The following is a 17,420-nucleotide window of genomic DNA, read 5'->3' on the forward strand; positions in this document are numbered from 1 at the left end:
ACACACCCCAGAAGTGCCAACGCCTGGGAACCAGAAGATGTGGCAGCAGCAGCTGCTGCTCAGCCAGCCAGGGCAGAGTGTGGGGAGCCCTTCATGGGGAGAGGAAGGCAGGGCCCCTCCCTCAAGGAGCTCCTGGCTGGCCCTCGGGCGCTGAGGGGCTTCTGACCCGCTGGGGCAGGGGCGTCCAAACTTGGGAATGTTAAGACTTGTGGACTTCAACTCCGAGAATTCCCCAGGCAGCCAGTTGAAATCCACACGTCTTTTTTTAAACAAACAACATTTTTAAAATATTTTTTAACAAACACAAACGGACAGAACAAAAAACATAAAAGCCTCTTCCATTACAAATTATAGAAAGTGTGTCAATTGGTTACAAAATTTCTGTGCATCCCTTCCATAGTCTTCATTTGCAATTCATATCAAATCACATATTTTTAAATCAAATATATTGATATATATATATATATATTACTATTATTGTACCTCTTTCTCTTCCCACAGAAAATATTAAATAGCACACATTTCAGCCTGGCAAAGTCCAAATTCAGTTCCATCGTTTGTTAGAAGTCCCTGGCCATCAATTGCTGAGGTTCCTGCTTATTCCTGCCCAGAGCTACTACCCTTCCTTCCCTTTCGGCTTCTCTCTCGGACAGCCTTCTCTTCTCCCCCTGGATTCCCTGCCCCCCCCCGCCCCCCCCTCAGCTCAGCCCATCCGGCCCTTTTCTCCCAGCCTCTGCAGCAGCCCCAACACATGTGCTGTCTGTCACAGCCGGCTGGCCGAGGCTATTTTAGTTCCTGTCCCAGGCACAGCAGCCTCGGCCCCCGTGGAGAGCAGCAAAGCAAGCAGCGCTCCAGCAACGGCTGACCAGGCGCCCCCCCTGCCCCAAGATGGTCCCCCTCCTCTGGCTCAGCACCTGCCTCCTGGCCACCTTCACAGCCCAGGTAAGCCGGGCGAGAGGGGTCTGAGGGGTCTGCCTTCTTTTGGGCTCCTGCAGCCCTAAAACCTCTGTTTCCAGGAGACCCCAGCCATCCAGGTGGGCTTCAGGGCCGCTCTTAAGAGGGAGGGAGGGAGGATCTCCCGGCTCTCAGAAGGGATCCAGCCAAGGATCTGCTGCTGGAGACCAGTGGGGCTCCCAGGTGCAGAGTCCACAGTTCACACCCTACTTGAGTCAAGATCCCTCCAGAGCGTTTTCTTCTGCCGTGTGTGTGTGGGGGGGGGGGATTCTGAGCAGCTCCTGCTTTGGACTATAGAGACCATGCTGCAGGACTGGTGATGGTGACCGCCTTGGTGCCCCCATTCTGAAATTGTTGGGGAAAGAGTCTGGGCGTCTCCTGCAGCTCTTGGAGCCGATCTGTGGGAGAGAAGCCCCTGCAGGAGGGCTGGGCTTGGCGAGGGCCCGTTGCCAGGGTCCTGCCCGGAGGACCAGAGGGGGATCCAAGAGGTGGCAACATCTGCACTGGGCCAGGATGGCACTCCCGGGAGCCTCACCAGATGTGGCCCATGTTGAAAGGGCTTCCCATCAGCCTTGCGTTAAAGTCAGGAAAGAGGGCTGGTGCCGGGGGCCTCGCCTGGATCTCTCCCTCAGGCAGGAAATGGAGAAGGCAGAGGAATCAAGCAGCCTTCCCACTTTCCCTGGCTTCTGGGCAGCCCACCGAGGGCACCTCAGCCCTTGCTTCCCTGCAAGGGGACAAAAGAGGTTTTAAAAACGAGGGGGAGTCCACCCACCCCATTTCAAAGGTTTCTCTTCCCCACCCCTCCTCTGGGGGGCGACGGTGCTGCTCCTTTGAAGGTGGCGTTTGTCCCAGATGGGCAGCCCTTTGGCTCTTGGCCCAGGGAGGGAAGGAGGCGCCCCCACCGCCTCTTGCCAGCTGCCCAAAGACAACACAAGCCTGGAATGTCGGGTGGGGGGCAGCTGGGAGCAGAAGAATGCAAGCCCTCGGCTGGGGTGGGGTGGGGAGTGGGCTGCATGTGGCTTGCATTAGATCTGCTTTGCTGCTAAGTTTAACGGGGGGAAATTGCAGGGAGAGAAAGGCCAGCCACGCAAGGGCCCAGTTCATCTCCCCTCCCCACAAGTTCTTGTCTGCCCCCAGGGTCTTAAACTGGGCCAGTCCTGTGGCTGGGAGAAGCCTCCTTCCTACATTTCAAAGTAACCCACTTCTGTGCAAGGTGGCAAGACCCCCACTAAATCAATGGTTGTTTTTTTTTCCCTGGGAGGGGGGCATTTAATCTGCTGTCTTGCATTTCCCATCAACTGAGCACCTCCAGCATCTCAGAAGGGCTCAACTTGGGGGACCCTGCCTGCCGCCCCACCCCCACCCCCAGGCAGGAGAGGAGGGGAGCGCCCTGCCCCTGCCTGGGCATTGGGGGGAGGCAGCATTCTTCCACCAGCGGCTTCTGCATTTGTTCAGCCACCTGCTGGGGCGGAATTCAGAGTTGGGCAAGGAGGGGTCCCATTTCAAGGCCCGTAGAAGGGGTGGGTGGGGGTGAAGTCTGGGCAGCCTGCAGAGCATCTCTGATCAGCAAAGGGACCAGCCTGCCCCACGGATGGAGGGAAGGGTCAGCTGAGGCGCAGAACGTATTGCCTGGGCTCGGGGGGGAGGGGGGGTCTGGAGCCAAGATCTGAAGGGCACCAGCACAGCCCCCCCTCCCCTTTCCCCAAGCACGAAAGACTCTGAGGACCCCCCTGGAGGACCCCTTCAGCCGGCCCTCTTGGTTAGGGGGCAGCAGGGAGGGGGTCCTCTCAGTTGCCGCCTCTGCACTACCAAATGGGAGGGACTCCGATTTTCCCACGTCTGTTTCAGGCACTTCTTGAGAGTCTGCTGCTCCCCCTGAGGAACCTTTCCCAGTTCAGGCTTCGGTCAGGCTTCCCAAATTATATGACGCTGCCATGGCTTTTAATTGAAATGGGCTTATGGGCCTTGGCTTCACCAATCTACTTTGGGCAGGAAGTGGCCCTGGTGCGACCAGGATCTTGACAGTCGGCTTCAGGAAGCAAAGGGGGGGGGGCGGCTGTGGCTGGTGGCTGTGGCCTCTGAGAGCCACCGAGGGAGCCCGGAGCAGATGCAGCCGTGTGGGAAAGGGTCAGAGGCCGAATTCTCCCAAAGTGAAGCCAGGGAAGGAATGCCGGAAGTCCCAGCCGCTCCCTTGGGATGAGCCTTGGCTGAGCAATCCCACGCAAGGGAGGCAGGGCTGGCGGGGAGGGAGGAGGAGGAGCCCCTGCTGGGCTTCTGGCTGGACCCCCTGCCTGGCCTCTCAAGGGGGCCCGAGAAGGTCCCATCACAAGCAACGTTGTCTCGGCCAAACTTGCAATATTTGGGTTTCTTCCAGAAATGCTGCTTTGCCCTCCCCCCCCCCTTAAGAAAAGGGAAAGGCAGTTACTCAGCCAGCAGGGGAAGGAAGCCCCTTCAGGGACCCTCCCGGCCTCCCAGGCTGTTGGAGGCTCTCGACCTGCCGGGGTCCTGCCTGACTGAAGGAGAGATGTGCACAAGGCTCCTGCCCTGGCTGAGAGGTCCTTGCCAGCCTCCTCCCTGGGCTGAAGCAGGAGAGCTTCCAACCTTCCCTTGCAAGGCCCGAGCGCAGCTGCTGGCCAAATGGGCCCATCGGGGGATTAGTCCCTGCAGTGGGGCAGAGGAGGGAGGGAGGGAGGGAGGGAGGGAAAGACCCCCAGGGACCCTGGCAGCACCTGTCCAAAGGCATCAGCCTCCCTTTGTTCATGGAATGTCTTGGGAAGACAAGAGGCCTCCGGATCCCCTCTGGTTTTTCCCCAAGGCAGGCTGACCGGCCCTCCCCTCCCCCCTCCCCTCCCCGACAAACGACGGACGTAAGAATGAGTGGCTCTGCCATTTTCTCCTCCTTCCCTGCAGGACGCCTGGGGTGCCCAAGGGACGGCCTCTTGCAGCCATCCAGCCATGAGGAGGGTCAAGCGGGCATGGGTCATCCCCCCCATCAGCCTACCTGAGAACCACCGGCGGCTGCCACACCTTCTGGTCCAGGTGGGTGGGAGAGGCTGTGGGGGAGGGGGGGAAGCTGAGATTCGCAGGCAGAGTTTGAGGAGGGAAGGGCAGGTCTTCCCAGGGGCCATCACTCAGTTGGCACCATTGTGCATGCTTTGGGGGGGGATGAGCATCATGGGGGATGGACGGTCACAACCCTCCCTGGGATGGTCGGGGCTTATGGGTCTGCTGCTCCCTATCCCTCATGTCCCCTGAGCCCACATTCCCAGGGGATCCCACTCCCCATCACATTCCAGAGGAGAGTCATAGTTTTCCCATAAGGAGAATTATGCGGCATGCCACAAGCCCCATGTCCACTCTCGACATCTGTAGGAACAGCTGGAAAAACCTTGGCTGAAACTGCAGCTGGACAGCGGTCTGTCTCGGGAGCTTCTGCTGTCCCGGGGCGGGTGGGATGCTGACCTTCTCCAGCCTCGGGTGGGGGGTGGGGGAGAGGGAGGGAAAGAGTCTGGGGGAGGCCGTCTCAACCCCCCAGAGTCCGCTTCCCTCTCTGCAGATTAAGTCAGACAAGCAGCAGCCGGGGGTCGTGGTCTACAGCATTAAGGGTCCCGGGGTTGATGAAGACCCCAAGGACATCTTCTCCATCGATAATCGGAGTGGCAAAGTCTACCTCAACACGGTGCTGGATCGGGAAAAACATGATCGCTTCCGGGTAAGGAAACGGGGGTTGGACTCTGATCAGTTCAGGATCCAGATGTTTGGGTCCTCCCCCCCCCAGTTCCATCCAAAGGGAGGGGGCCGAAACTCCACCTACCTCCATCCAACCCTGGAGAATTGCCCTGCCTGCCCCATAAGCCACCCCGGGTTCCCCAGGGGAGCAGAGGCTTCCTTCCCCAGTTGAGATGGGGCTCCTCCTCTTCTCCCCACCAACAGCTCAAGGCTTTTGCCCTCGATCTGGGCGGGGTCCCGCTGGAAGACCCCACTGACTTGGAGATCGTCGTCCTGGACCAGAATGACAACCGGCCTCTGTTCCAGCGGGACGTGTTCATAGGGAAGGTGTTGGAAGGGGCCCAGCCAGGTGGGCGCATCCCCACCCCCTCCCCCCCGGCCCCTTGGTCTGGCCAAAGAGGAGAGGCAGGACGGATTCTGCAGGCCTTCCGGCTGCTTCCTTGTCCTCACTCTCATTGGGGAAAGGGGTGCATCTAATGCGCGTAACGCTCCTCCGTCCTTGAGTAGCCCTGAATCACCAGGGATCCATCGATTCCCTCGTTCACCCACGTGCATGAAAGCAACTCTACCGGTGCAAATTTCTGGCTGCCCTTGGAAGCACCCATTATACAGCAGTGATCAAGGCAGCCATCCTGGCCCCCATCTTTGCTTCCCCCGTAGGGCCCGCACCAACCTGTGGGGCCGGGCCCCCCAGCAGAGGAAACCCCGTGCAGTGTTTCCAAAGAGTTTCCCTGGGGAGAGAAATGGGGCCAGGCTGGTCTCCTCCTCCGCCTGGTGCCCTAAAGGACTCTGGGCTCTTCAGGGGCCTTTGTGTTGAAGGCAGAAGCCACAGATGCCGACGACCCCGAGACGGACAACGCGGCACTCCGGTACTCCATCCTGGGCCCGGAAGGGGCGGAGCTCTTTGCCATCGACGAGCTCTCCGGGGAAATCCATGTCGCTCAAGATGGGCTTGACCGCGAGGTACGGACGCCTCCCTTGTGTCCGGAGGCAGCTTCCGGCCACTAAGAAGGGATGAGCTGGCACGAAATGGGAAGGAAAAGAGAAGAGGGAGGCAGGGATCCCAACTACAACCCCTGTGCCACATTTCTCACCTCTAGCATTTCAACGACCGCAGAATCTTTCAGAATTTTTTATTATAAACTCTTCCCTGATTATCCCACACAATCAAATCATTTCCCCAGTATCATTGCTCTGTTTTTAGCAACAAGGCTTGGATTTATTTTATTATTAAGGACTGCACAAAATAGTTGACAAAATACGATGCATTTCTAAGCCAAGATTTTCTTTGATTTGCAAACCTTCATTAAGTTCAGCCCCTTCATTAAAGCGTCATAAGGTGGAGGCCTGGGCTCAAAGACATGACTGCAAACTCCTTTCTGGCCACTCCCTGTGCAGGTGACGGGCAGTTACAACCTGACCCTCCAAGTGGCCGACATGGCGGGAGAAGGCCTGGCCACCACCGCTACGGCAGCCATCTACGTGGAGGACCTCAACGACAACCCCCCGGAGTTCGTGTCGGATGAGGTGGGGAGAGCCGCCCCCTACCTGGGGGGAGAGGACTGTGCCCGGCAGGGATGGGTTCCGGCAGGCGCTACGGCTGGTTCCCTTGTGCGCGCACTTTGCGTGCATGCCCAGTGCAATTAAAGTTGTTCTGTGCATGCGCAGAACTTTAAAACAAGATGGCGGTGCAGACTGCGCCATCCGGGGAACGGGTTTGGGCCCATGGCAGTCTTGCCAGAGACCCAGGCCACCAAACCACGAGCAATTTGCCCCGAATTGGTCCGAACCGGTAGGAAGACACCACTGGTGCCGAGGGAGTCTTATCCCCCGCTCCCCACACAGCTTCCTTCCTTGGGCATCCCCACTCAAGCACTGGCAGGCAAGGCCCTGGGCACAGGAGGAGGGCCAAGAGCTGACAAGGCAGGGCGAGGGTCCTGAGCCTCATGGGATGAAGGGGAGGGGATGACCTTGGACTGGCCCCCCTCCCCATGTGACCCAGGGCTTCTCTTACCTGCAACTAGAGCTCAGTTCTGCCCTGCCACTGTCTGCAGAATCCCACCCAGAGCTGCCTTTCTCTGGGCCCCACAGCAGCCCCCGCCCCACCCGAGACCCCTTTCCCGTAGCTGTCAGAATCCCCCCTCCGGTCCCCCCAGCTGCCCCAGGGAGGCCAAAGGTTCCCGTCCCTGTGGGTGGGGTGACGCTCAGCCCCCCTTTCTACGCTGCCCCCCTTCTCTTGCAGTTCCACCTGGAGGCCCCCGAGAACCGGCAGGGCCTGGAGGTTGGGCGGCTGGCAGTGCGGGACAAAGACCAGCCGGGCTCCCCCAACTGGCTGACCAAGTTCACCATCCTGGGGGGGGACCCTGGAGCAGCTTTCTCCATCCAGCCCGACCCCCTGACCAATGAGGGGGTCATCTCTTTGGCCAAGGCAAGGAAGGCCGGGCTCTGCTCCAGAGCAGGGGCAATGGGGCGGGGGGGGGGGGGGGGGCTGGCCCAGGAGGGACGCATCCTGCCACTCTGGCTGGGGCTCTTCTCCCAGGGGTCCTCTGGGGCCCAGACAGAAGGGGAAAGGCCTCCCAGGGGGAAGGGGGCCTGAGCGCTGAGGCCTTCCCTGCAGCAGAGGGCAGAGGTGGGCAGGAGAGGCCGTCTTCTGCACCAGGACAGGAGGGGAGGCAAAGGCCCAGGGCCAGCCGTGCACGGGAGGGGGGGGGGTGGAGCAGTCGCGCCCCAGAAAAGCCCGCCCCATGTCTCCCCCCCTCTCTCCCCCTTGCCAGGCCCTGGACTACGAGGAGCAGAGCCGCTACGAGCTGCTGGTCTCTGTGCAGAACCAGAGCCCCCTGCACCCCTCCGCCCCCAGAGCCCCCCACGCCTTGGCCACGGTGCAGCTGCAGGTGACGGATGCCAACGAGCCCCCCTTCTTCCTGGAGAGCCCCTGCAGGGGGAGGGTGAACGAAGGGGCAGCGGCTGGCACCGAGATCGCCCTCCTGCGCGCCAGCGACCCAGACACCCAGCAAGCCCAGAGGCTCAGGTGGGCAAAACCCCAGGCAGCTGCGGGGGGGGGGGGGGTGTCGGGTGCTTGGCCAGCCCTGGATTTGGAATTCAGGATAAGATCCAGCAAATCCAACCCCCATTTCCTCCTCCTTGTAAGAATGAAGTCTCTAGTCCTCACTGACTCCAGCCCTCAAAGCAAACCCTGCAAAGGTCCGTGGGGGGGTGGGGGGTTTCTGGGCTGCCTTTCCTTGCCTCTGACTCAGCCCAGCCCCCCTTTTCCGGAGGCAGCTGGGCTGTGGGGGGAACCTGCGGAGGGTCTGGCTGTTTGGGGCCTTCCTGTCTGTTGCTCTTTGAGAAGGGAGTGCTGCACGGGGGGGGGGGGAGGTGTGCCTACCTGCGTCCCCAAACCTTCTCCCCTCCCCAGGTACCTGCAGGCCTCTGAGTCGGCCAGTTGGCTGCAGGTGGACCCTGAATCTGGCCGGGTGGAAGCCCACCAGAAAGTGCCCCCCCGGTCCACCTTCCTGGGCGGCTGGTATGTCACACAGATCCTGGCTGTGGATAACGGTGAGTGGGGGGAGGGGAGGGGCAGGCAGGGTCCGGGGTCTTTTGGGGGGGAACTGAGCCCTGCTCAAGACTCCCGTGGGCCGATTTCACGCGTTCAGGGGGGGGGGGTCCTTAGCCAGGCCGGGACTGGGGTCCCCTTTGGGCAGCCATGGTGCCCAGTTCCTCTGCCTGGGAGTTGCCTCTGACTGGGGAGACCCCCGAGGTCAGCTGGAGCCACACCTGCCTCTCTCTCTCTCTCTCTCTCTCTCTCTCTCTCTCTCTCTCAGGGACCCCTCCCCTCACAGCCACGGGGACCCTCTCTGTGGAGGTGCTGGAGGTCAACGACCATGCGCCCTCCCTCTTCCCCACCACGGGGTCGCTGTGCAGAGAAGGGGGGGGCTTGGTGCTAAGCGCCACTGACCAGGACTTGGCGCCCCACGCTGGGCCCTTCCACTTCCACTTTGGCCTCAGCAGCTCCCACAACTGGACTCTCAGCCACCCCAACGGTAATCGGGGCTCCATCTGTCATATGGGGGGGGGAGCTCAACCCAGGCCTTGGGGGGAGCCTGGACCGGATTTCCTGGTAGAGCCCCCTCCCCCCACAGCCCATCCCTCGCCCCCTTTTAGTGGGGGGAGGAGTTGGCCTCTGTCCAGCTGGAGCCGGCCAGGCACTTCAGGGACTTTGCTGGACACCAAACGGGGGGGGGGAGGGGGGGAAAGCCGAGGACAAAACCTCAGAAAGTGGCTGAAAAGGGAGGCCTGGAGCTCCTGGGCGATGGGGATTTTTTCCTCCTGTGAGCATCCTTTGACTCCCCCTTCCCTGCTCCCCTCCCTCTCCCCAGACACCCATGTGCTGCTGAGGCCTCCCCTGGATGTGGCCGAGGGTGTCCACCTCCTGCCACTGCTGGTCAGAGACTCCGGCATCCCACCACAGGCGCGAGAGCAGCTGCTGAACGTCTCCGTCTGTGCCTGCAGCCAGTGGGGCACCTGTGGGGCTCGGGCGGCTGCCACCCTGGGGGCCAGGGCAGGCCTCAGTTGGGGCGCCTTGCTGGCCATCCTCTGCAGCGCCCTCCTGCTCCTGGGTAGGTGCCCGAAGGCTGAATCGGGGCTGGAGGGGGGCCTGCAGCCCCCACAGCTGGACCTCTGCCCCACGTTCCTGGGAGAGGGTGGAGGGCCAGGTGGGAGGTTGGGGATCTGCAAATCCAATGGATGCATCTCCCATTTCCGGGCCTGGGGGGGGGGCATTTCTGCCTCTCTGCTGCAGAGGAAGACCCCGGCACCAAGATACCCTCCTGTGCGCCCCCCTCCCCATTTTCCTGCAGCAGTGTGTGTGTGTGTGTGTGTGTGAATGGGAGAGAAAGTGGCTCGTGTTATTTGGGGCTGGGGGCTGTATTGGCTGGCTTCAATTCCCCAAGCTGCCCTGGCATGGGCAGGGCAAGGCAGGGTGGTCTTGAGAGGAAGTGTGCCCACGGGAAGAGCAGCAGCCCAGGGGACCGGTATGGTGGCTGCCCTGAGGGCAGGGGGGGGCACGGGGGCCTCTGACCCTCCTCCTTCTCTGGGCAGTGCTGGTGCTGCTGGTAGCCGGATTGGGGCGCTCCCGCCGGCAGGCTCTCCGCAAGGGGCTGCTGGGCTCCTGGCAGGACGATCTTCGCGACAACATAGTCAACTATGACGAGCAGGGGGGTGGCGAAGAAGACCAGGTGAGGCCGGAGGGGCAGCCATGGGGCCGGTTCCTTTCCCCACCTCGAAGCCACGGGGTCCTGATGGCCGGGGCCCCTTCTCTGCCCACAGGACGGCTACGATCTCTCCCAGCTGCGTGACCCTGATCTCTTTGGGCCCCCGACCCCCCGGGGGAAGCCCCTTCGGAGGAGGGACGCCCCCCACAGCTACGCCTTGCCCCTGCCCCTGCAGCGCTGCCCTTCCGACATCGAGGACTTCATCAATGAGGTGCAAAGCAGCCCGGAGGGTGGGAGGAGCCCCCCCCCCCACCCGGCCCTTCCGAAATCTGCCTTGTGAGCGGCTTGGCCACCGGTTGGAGCCGCTTCGTCCCTGGAGGCTTTCAGAAATAGGCCGTGGATCCTTCAGCTGATGGGGAGGGCAGAAGGGCTCCTGCCTTGAGCAAGGGCTGGACTAGAGGACCTCTCGGGTACCTTCTGGCCCTGGGATTCCCTCTCCTCTGGAAGGCTCATTGCTGCTGCGTCTCCTGCAGGGCCTGGAGGCAGCCGACAGCGACCCCAGCGTCCCCCCCTACGACACGGCTCTCATCTATGACTACGAGGGGGCCTGTTCGGCCAGCGGCTCCCTCAGCTCCCTCCAGTCCAGCTTGGGAGACGAAGACCAGGACTACGACTACCTCCACGAATGGGGGCCGCGATTCCAGCGCCTGGCTGAGCTCTATGGCCAGTAGGGGGCAGAAGGAGAGCAGGGCCGGACTGGACAACTGACCAACCTGGCTTGGGCAGCCGCATCGCCCTCCCGGCTGGCAGGTGGGGCACGTGCCCGGCTGCTTCTCACCCCCCCCCCAGAGGCAGGGTCCCTTCCAGCCGCTGCCTTGCTCACTGCAGCTGGGGCAGCCTGCGTGCCCTGAAGCCGAAGGCAGGCAGAGCCCCCAGTGCTTTCCCTGGCCACCAGCTGAGATTCTGCCGGCAGCTGCTGGAGGAGAGTCCCAGGGGCCCCAGAGCCCCTCCCTTGTTTCCCCCAGCCAGGACCCCGACAGTCACCTCCAGGGGCCACGAGAGTTATGAGGCCTAAAGAAATGGTGGCTGGGTGAGAAAAGCTCAGCCTGCAGGGAACTGAAGAGCCCCTGGGGAGAAGCCAGCGGTGATGCCTCCCCCCCCCCATAGAACCCACCAGGGGCCCACCCTGAAAAGCAGCTTCCGGTGGGCAAAGGGGCAAACCTGGCTGTGTTCCCCCACAGCCCAGGCCAAGGCTGCAAAGGTGCCAAGGGGGCTACAGCCAGAAGAAGGAGACACTTGGGGGTCTTGGCAGGGCAACAGGGCAGGATTGGGGGGGGCGTGCCTGCTGTGGCTGACAATAAAACTCCCCAAGAAAAATGAAGTCTAAAGGCAGCGTGGGGTTTATTGCATATCTCAAAGAAAAAGGGGGCCCTGCATAAGTCTTTCCTCCAGAGGCCGCCCAGTTCCTGCTTCCCCCATGGTTGCTCACCAGATCTCCCCGGGGCCGAAAACGTTTCCTCTGTGGGGGCCCTGGCAGTCCAGCCCCAGCAGCGCTACTCTCCTCTGGCTGCTGCCGTGCTCTTAGGTCTGTGGGCACAATGGGCTGCCCTGGCCCCCAGTGCCAGCGGCCCCCACGCGGCTGCCCAGCATCTTCTTTGTGGCCATGACCAGGTGGCCGTAGCTCTCGGGGTCATAGGGGCTGGCGCCTGCGTGGGTGGAAAGCAGTGGCAGCTGGTCCTGGCGGCGGCAGTGACGGCGTCTGGGGTGGAAGAGGGGGGGGCGGTGCAGGCTCTCCCCCTCCTGCACGGAGTCCGGCAGGGGCCGCTGGCTGGTCTCTGGCAGGAGCATGACGCTGAGCACCGAGAGGACGGCAAAGGAGGCGAAGACCACGTGGTGCAGGAAGAAGCCACGGCTGGGCTGGATGTCCATCAGGGGGGTGGCCGCCTGGCCCAGCGTGTGTGCAGCCAGGATGAGGCCCAGCCCGGCCCCCCTGCAAAGCAAAACAGCCCCATTGGGCAGGAGCCAGGCCCCTGCCATCCGCGGGAGGACCCCCTTCCCTCCGGGGCCCCAGCTCAGCAAGCCCCTCATGGCCCCTGGGCAGAGTCCCTCGCCTTTCTCTCTGGAGCCCTGAACCAGCACGGATCCCCCGAGGGAAAGCAGCCTCTGGCCAAAGCTCACTGGGAAAGCCAGCCAGGAATCGGCCCAGGTGGGCTCTGGGCAAGGCTCCAACCTCACTGGAAGCTGAGCGCCAGGCTCCAGCCTGCCCATCTGCCAATACAGGGACAGCTGATGCCTCCTCACCTGACCACAGTGGGCAGCACTTCGCTGGCAAAGAAGATGCTGAGGGCAGCCACAGCTTGAGATGCCAGAATGCCCAGGATGGAGAGTGCCAAGACAAGCCATGCCATCAGATCTAGGGGAGGGGACAGGGTTGGTTGAGAGGCTGGCTGGGTGTCCTTCGGCCCTTAGGAGGGAAATCGCCTGCCTGCCACACAAACCTCAGCAGGCGACTCAAACAAGCCAGCCAAGTTGCATCTGGGCAAGGCCACTTCTAGGAAGAGGGAAGCCCCTCGCAGGGGCCCAGCAACACAAGAGTCTGGACCCTTGAGCATAATCAGCTCCCCTCCTGGGAAGTGGGGCTACGTGCCCCCCATCCCTCCCCCCCCCGGCAGCCGGGTCTCCTTACACTGCATCAGAGCCAGGAGGAGCAGGGAGGAGATGCCAGTCAAGATGGTGCCAAAGAGAAGGACCGCCCGGCGGCCAAAGTGATCCACCGTCAGGCACAGGAAGAGGACAGACACCGCTTCGCTCCCCGCCAGCAGGAAGTAGGGGAAGTAAAAGCGAGGGCCGTACGGAGCCAGGTTCCGGGCGAAACAGTGGCGGATGCCGCTCCCGATGAAGCTGGTGGGGGGGGGGGAGGAGGTTATATCCGCAGGCTGTCCGAGGGCCAGCAGGGAGGGAGCAGCTCGTGAGGAAGAGGAAGAGGGTCTGCCCAGGCCCATGCTTGCCCCTCCCAGGAGGACTTACGCAGTGAAGCCCAGAATGAGGCTGTTCTTCCATACGACCCTCGTGCTGAAGATCCAGCAGACACCGTGATACTCTGCTCTGGGGACGCCTCCTGTCTGTCCGTCCATCTCTGGGCACAAAAGGAGAGCTGGGTCCCAGGCCCAACTGGCTGGCCGGTCAGCTTAGGCCAGAGGCGGACTCGAGAGGGGCTCTGGGGCGCCAAGGGGAGCTTCCCCACCCCCAGCCCCTCTGACGGGCTCTGCCCAGGGGCTGCCAGTCTGTGGGTGCAGGATGGCTCCAGTCAGCTGAAACCAGCCGCATCTGGAAGGCGCCCGAGAGGCCGAGCAGGAGACCCACCTGCCAGGAGGGTCTCCCCGGTTGGGGAGCCATTTCCCAGGCTGACCCCGTTGCCCCTGGCTAGATCCAGCAGGGCCCGCTTGCCTCTCTGCAGCTGCTGTGTGGCCAAGAGCCACCGGGCTGACTCGGAGAAGAGAGAAGGAGACCTGGCAGGGGAGAAAGCGGGAAATTGGTGCTCCCCAAAGGAGGCGAGGAAGGGCTGAGTGCCCCCAAGGGGGAAGACAGATCCTCTGGGCCTCCAGACCTAGAAGCGCACTCACCACCAGCAAGCAGCCAGCATGGTCAGTCCCAGTGTGAGGGTGCCCTGCAGCATCCGCCACTCCGCCACAGCCGCGGCCAGTCCTGGCAGGAGCAGCTGCCCAGCAACCCAGAAGAAGCTGGCGCTCATCGTGACCATCAGGCGGTGGGGAGGGTCACACAACTCCAGGCCTAAGGAGCAGCAGAGGGAGAGCATCAACGGGGGAGGAGCCCAGAGCAGTCCCACCGGGGGCATCGGAGCTTCTGGCTTCAAGCAGCCAACAGAGGCCGTGAAGGAGTTCAGCAGCGCCAGGGGAGCATCTGCTTCCTAAACCTGCCCAGGGGAAGCGGGACATCCACCAACCTCCATGGAAGCCACTCGGTTCCCCAGGGAGCTGCATTTCAGGAAAGCAGCTCCTGACCAGGGAAGCCCCAAACCAGGGACCGGTCATCTCTCCGAGTCCTCGGCCAAAGCGCCCTTGTTCCAAGGCCACAGATCCCATCGGCCTGGGCAGCTGGGCCTAAAGCCAGGGCTGTTTTGGAAGCAGGGAGGGCCTGGTGGGGCCTGTCCTGGAGGGCGGCACAGCCAGTGGGCAGGAAACGACTCACGGGCCACGTAGAGGGAGAGGAAGGCCCCCGCCAGCACGGCCCCAAAGAGCATCCTCATCAGCAGCAGCATCAGGTAATCCACGGCTAGGGCCACGCCGAAGCCCAGCGGGACAGAGAGCACCAAGGAGAGGACGAAGACGATCCGACGGCCAAACCTGCAGGAGAGGAGAGCGGGGAGGAAGGGAGGAGGAAAAGGAGAGGAGACTGCCCCTGATTGCATTGAGGCAGCTCCCCTCGGAGGTCCAGGGGAGCAAAATCCGGGTCTCTTTTGGCCTGTTTCAACCAGCAACACAAACCACTGGGCAGGGTTACCGAAGGGCCACACGAGGGCCTCCAACCCCCCACACATTCTGGTCCAGGGAGCCCAGAAAAATGCCAGGCTTCACCAAGTCCACTTTACAGCAAGGCTGCCCAAAGTCATCCCCGAAGGTGGCCACCTTATCCAACAGAGCCTTCTTTGCCCCGGGCAGCTTTCACACGGATAGACAGCCTGCTCCTCTGTGCCCCCTCAAAGCAACTTCCAAGGCTTGCTGCAGGGGGTTGTCTGCATTCAGGCCTGTGGGCAGCCCCCCCCCCCCCAGTAGGCATCAGAGGTCCAGGGTCACAACTACAGGCTAGAATTCCCGCCTGGGGCTGGTGAAGAGCAGGAGGAAAGAGTTGGCGTTTAATCCCAGGTGGGCCCCCGGGGCGGCATTGCTGAGCTCCAATGACTCGTCTTATGAAGCGGGATGAAAACAAGACCTTCTTCCTGGAAAGCGGCGCCTCCCACGCAGCCGCCTCGGCCCCACCGGAGACCCACCGAAGGCAACGCTGCACAAAAGCCGCCTTTGGTTGCCCAAGAATAGCAGGCGGCCAAGCGGCCAGTCCTCATTGTGGGGCCCGCCAAAGGCTCAAAGGGGAAGCGGCGGCGCCGCCTTACCTGTCGCAGGCCGCCCCGAGGGCCACGTACCCGAGCAGCCATCCCAAGAGGTGGGTGGTTTGTTCCAGCGGCACCTGCCAATGCTTGGCGCACACCAGGTCCCACTGCGGGGGAAGCGGCGTCAGCAGAGAAGCCGAGCCCAGCCGGGGCTCCCCCGACCCTCCTCCTCCTCCCCGCCGACGCTTTCCCGGGACGGCGCCGGGCGAAGGGAGCCCTCGGAGGGACCCACCTGCGTGACCAGCGTGGAGCGGAGCCCGGCGGCGGGCAGCGCGTACTGCCAGCCGCGGGTGCAGGGCCCGGTGCCGTTGGGCGGGCCGGGGGCGCCTCCGGGCAGCGGGTAGCGATAGAGGAGGCAGCGGCTGCCCGGCGGCGCCGAGGCGTTGAGCAGCTCCGGGCCGCTGGCGTTGCGCAGGGCGGCGGGGAGCAGCGCGGGGTCCGGGCGGCAACGGTGCGGCGGGACGGCGGCCAGGAGGAGCCCCGCGGCCAGTCCCAGCGCCAGGGCCACGTTGGGCAGCCACGAGGCGGCGGCCAGGAAGCGCGCCCGCCGCCCGAAGCCGCCCACCCGCCGCAGCACCTGCCCCTCGAAGTCCATGCGCTCCCCCCGGCAACACACGCGGCAGCGGCCACGGCCTTTCTCCGGCCAGGGCGGGGCGGGGCGGGGTAGGCGGCGGCTGCGGCTGAACCGCGGTGAGTGACGGGGCGGGCGGGCGCTGCTGCCAAGGCGCTCTGCAGTTGCTCAGAGGCACTCTCGCCTCCCCCCGAGGTGTCCCTCTGGGGCAGCCACACACCGGCCGCTCCAGGTGGCCCCGCCTGCTTCTCCCCCCCCCTTCTGGCCCGGAGCGGAGCTGCCGCTTTGTGGGGGTCTCTCAAAAGCAGGCGAAGCGGCGGCCTAATGCCTGGCTGCCCCCCGCAGACCCCCCCTTCCCCCTTTTCTTCCCAGCCCCCCACAATCTCCAGGGAGCCCCTGGGCGGCTCTGCCGTCTGCTCTCCCCAGCCTCCCCTGCTTCCTTTCTTCCCAGCCTGGCCAGAGCAGACCGGAGCCAGGACGAGGCGGCCGGGACAGCTGCCGTCGGGCAAAATTGCCCAGAGCCGGGAAGGGGTCCGCCGCAGCCCCCCCTCCCCCCGTGCCCACAGCTTCCTTCGGGTAGGGAACTTTTTTCCTCGGGCTTGCCTTCCTTCGGGGGGGGGGCTGAATGTCCCAAGAGGGGGGGGCTGCTCCTTCAATGGCAGATTTGCCCTGTTAGCGGGGACGTGGGGAGGGGGGGGGGGAGGTCAGGCTGCCTGCTTGTGCAGCGGCGACTTGCAGGCGAGAGAGGCCTGGAAAGCTCTCCTCCCCGTCTTCCGTGGGGCCTCTCATTGTTGGCTGAGTGGGGCAGGGCCTTTCCTGGACTGGGAGCAGCAGCTGCCCAGCGGAGAAAAACCTGCTCAGTCCAGTTGAGCAACTTCCCTGCCTGACCTCGCCCTCTTCAGGCTCTCCTGGACGCGTCCAAGGGCTCCTCTGTTTACCTTCCGCTCTTGCAACAAGTGCTTGCTTTTCTTCCCGGTTACCTTTGAGCAAGGGGTGCAAAAGCACTTTGGGGGGTGGGGGTGGTAGAGGGGGGGTATTTTTATCATGTGACATCACGCCAACCTTTTATTTCAATTCCCCCTCCTCAAATTGTTTTCTAAAAAAAATGCATCTCTACACTTTGTGGCTTCTGTGGGCGAGAGCTGATCCAGGGAGAGCAGCAGTGTGTCAATGCAACTGCTGGCCAAGCCACGAAGGAAGCCGCTGTTCAAACCAACCCAATTCAACAGGCTGCACAAGGACGTGTGGTCTTTAACGGACCCCATGAAAGACAGAGCACATGAGCACAGATGACAATCTTGGAGATGCAGATCTACCAGTCAAGGGACAACAGCTTCCCCCAACAGTGGCGTGTGGGGCCTTTCAGTCTTCTCAACCTCTTGGATTAAAAGTTTAGAAAAAAAGAGACGAGTTGCAACAGGACCCTCTCTCCGTATTTAGAAATAATGGGGACACGGAAGCTACAAGTACGTCTTGCAAACACGCATGCAAGCTTTGGGCTGAACCATTTGGGGAAAGGATCCAGTGACTTTGGCAGTTCAGATCACAGCCTCTGCTCCCTCCATGCCTCCGATAATAAAAAAGCCATAAGAAGTTGGAAGATTCCAGGATTGATCTGGAAAAATAATCTGGGGATAGAAACAAGAGGAAAAATTTTGAAGGGGTGTTTTGTGTGAAGCTTTTATCAAATTTCAAGAACCGTCAGAAAGCTCCGGCTGCCTCAGTTTCGGAGCCAAGGTCAGCTTTTGTGGTGGTGTGTTGGGAAGGAAGCCAAAGCAAGCAGCGGACTGAACTGAGTTGGAGAAGGTGCCGAGGCATCTGCAGCTTCCCT

At 62.3% G+C, this 17,420-nt stretch overlaps 2 protein-coding genes across 2 annotated transcripts; one reads left to right on the top strand and one right to left on the bottom strand.

Moving 5' to 3' along the window:
• The first annotated feature begins 768 nt into the window (after positions 1 to 768).
• Positions 769 to 11,268, top strand: CDH15 (cadherin 15). The gene is made up of 14 exons (XM_081963087.1): positions 769 to 942; positions 3,865 to 3,993; positions 4,511 to 4,666; positions 4,888 to 5,032; positions 5,486 to 5,646; positions 6,082 to 6,210; positions 6,926 to 7,111; positions 7,458 to 7,711; positions 8,099 to 8,238; positions 8,505 to 8,723; positions 9,060 to 9,299; positions 9,781 to 9,917; positions 10,009 to 10,164; positions 10,427 to 11,268. Exons 1-14 carry the CDS (start codon positions 889 to 891, stop codon positions 10,622 to 10,624), a joined length of 2,304 nt encoding a protein of 767 aa, XP_081819213.1. The 5' UTR covers positions 769 to 888; the 3' UTR covers positions 10,625 to 11,268.
• Positions 11,269 to 11,275: 7 nt separating this feature from the next.
• SLC22A31 (solute carrier family 22 member 31) lies at positions 11,276 to 16,213 on the bottom strand. The gene is made up of 9 exons (XM_081963088.1): positions 15,251 to 16,213; positions 15,022 to 15,125; positions 14,103 to 14,257; positions 13,517 to 13,685; positions 13,257 to 13,402; positions 12,921 to 13,029; positions 12,580 to 12,794; positions 12,195 to 12,306; positions 11,276 to 11,883 (listed from the first exon to the last, which is right to left on the bottom strand). The coding sequence occupies exons 1-9, from the start codon at positions 15,611 to 15,613 to the stop codon at positions 11,475 to 11,477; spliced, it is 1,782 nt and encodes a 593-aa protein (XP_081819214.1). The 5' UTR covers positions 15,614 to 16,213; the 3' UTR covers positions 11,276 to 11,474.
• Between the last annotated feature and the right edge of the window lie 1,207 nt (positions 16,214 to 17,420).

This window comes from Natrix helvetica (genome assembly GCF_964273705.1).
Source record: "Natrix helvetica genome assembly, chromosome: 10".
Taxonomy (NCBI): Eukaryota; Metazoa; Chordata; class Lepidosauria; order Squamata; family Natricidae; genus Natrix; species Natrix helvetica.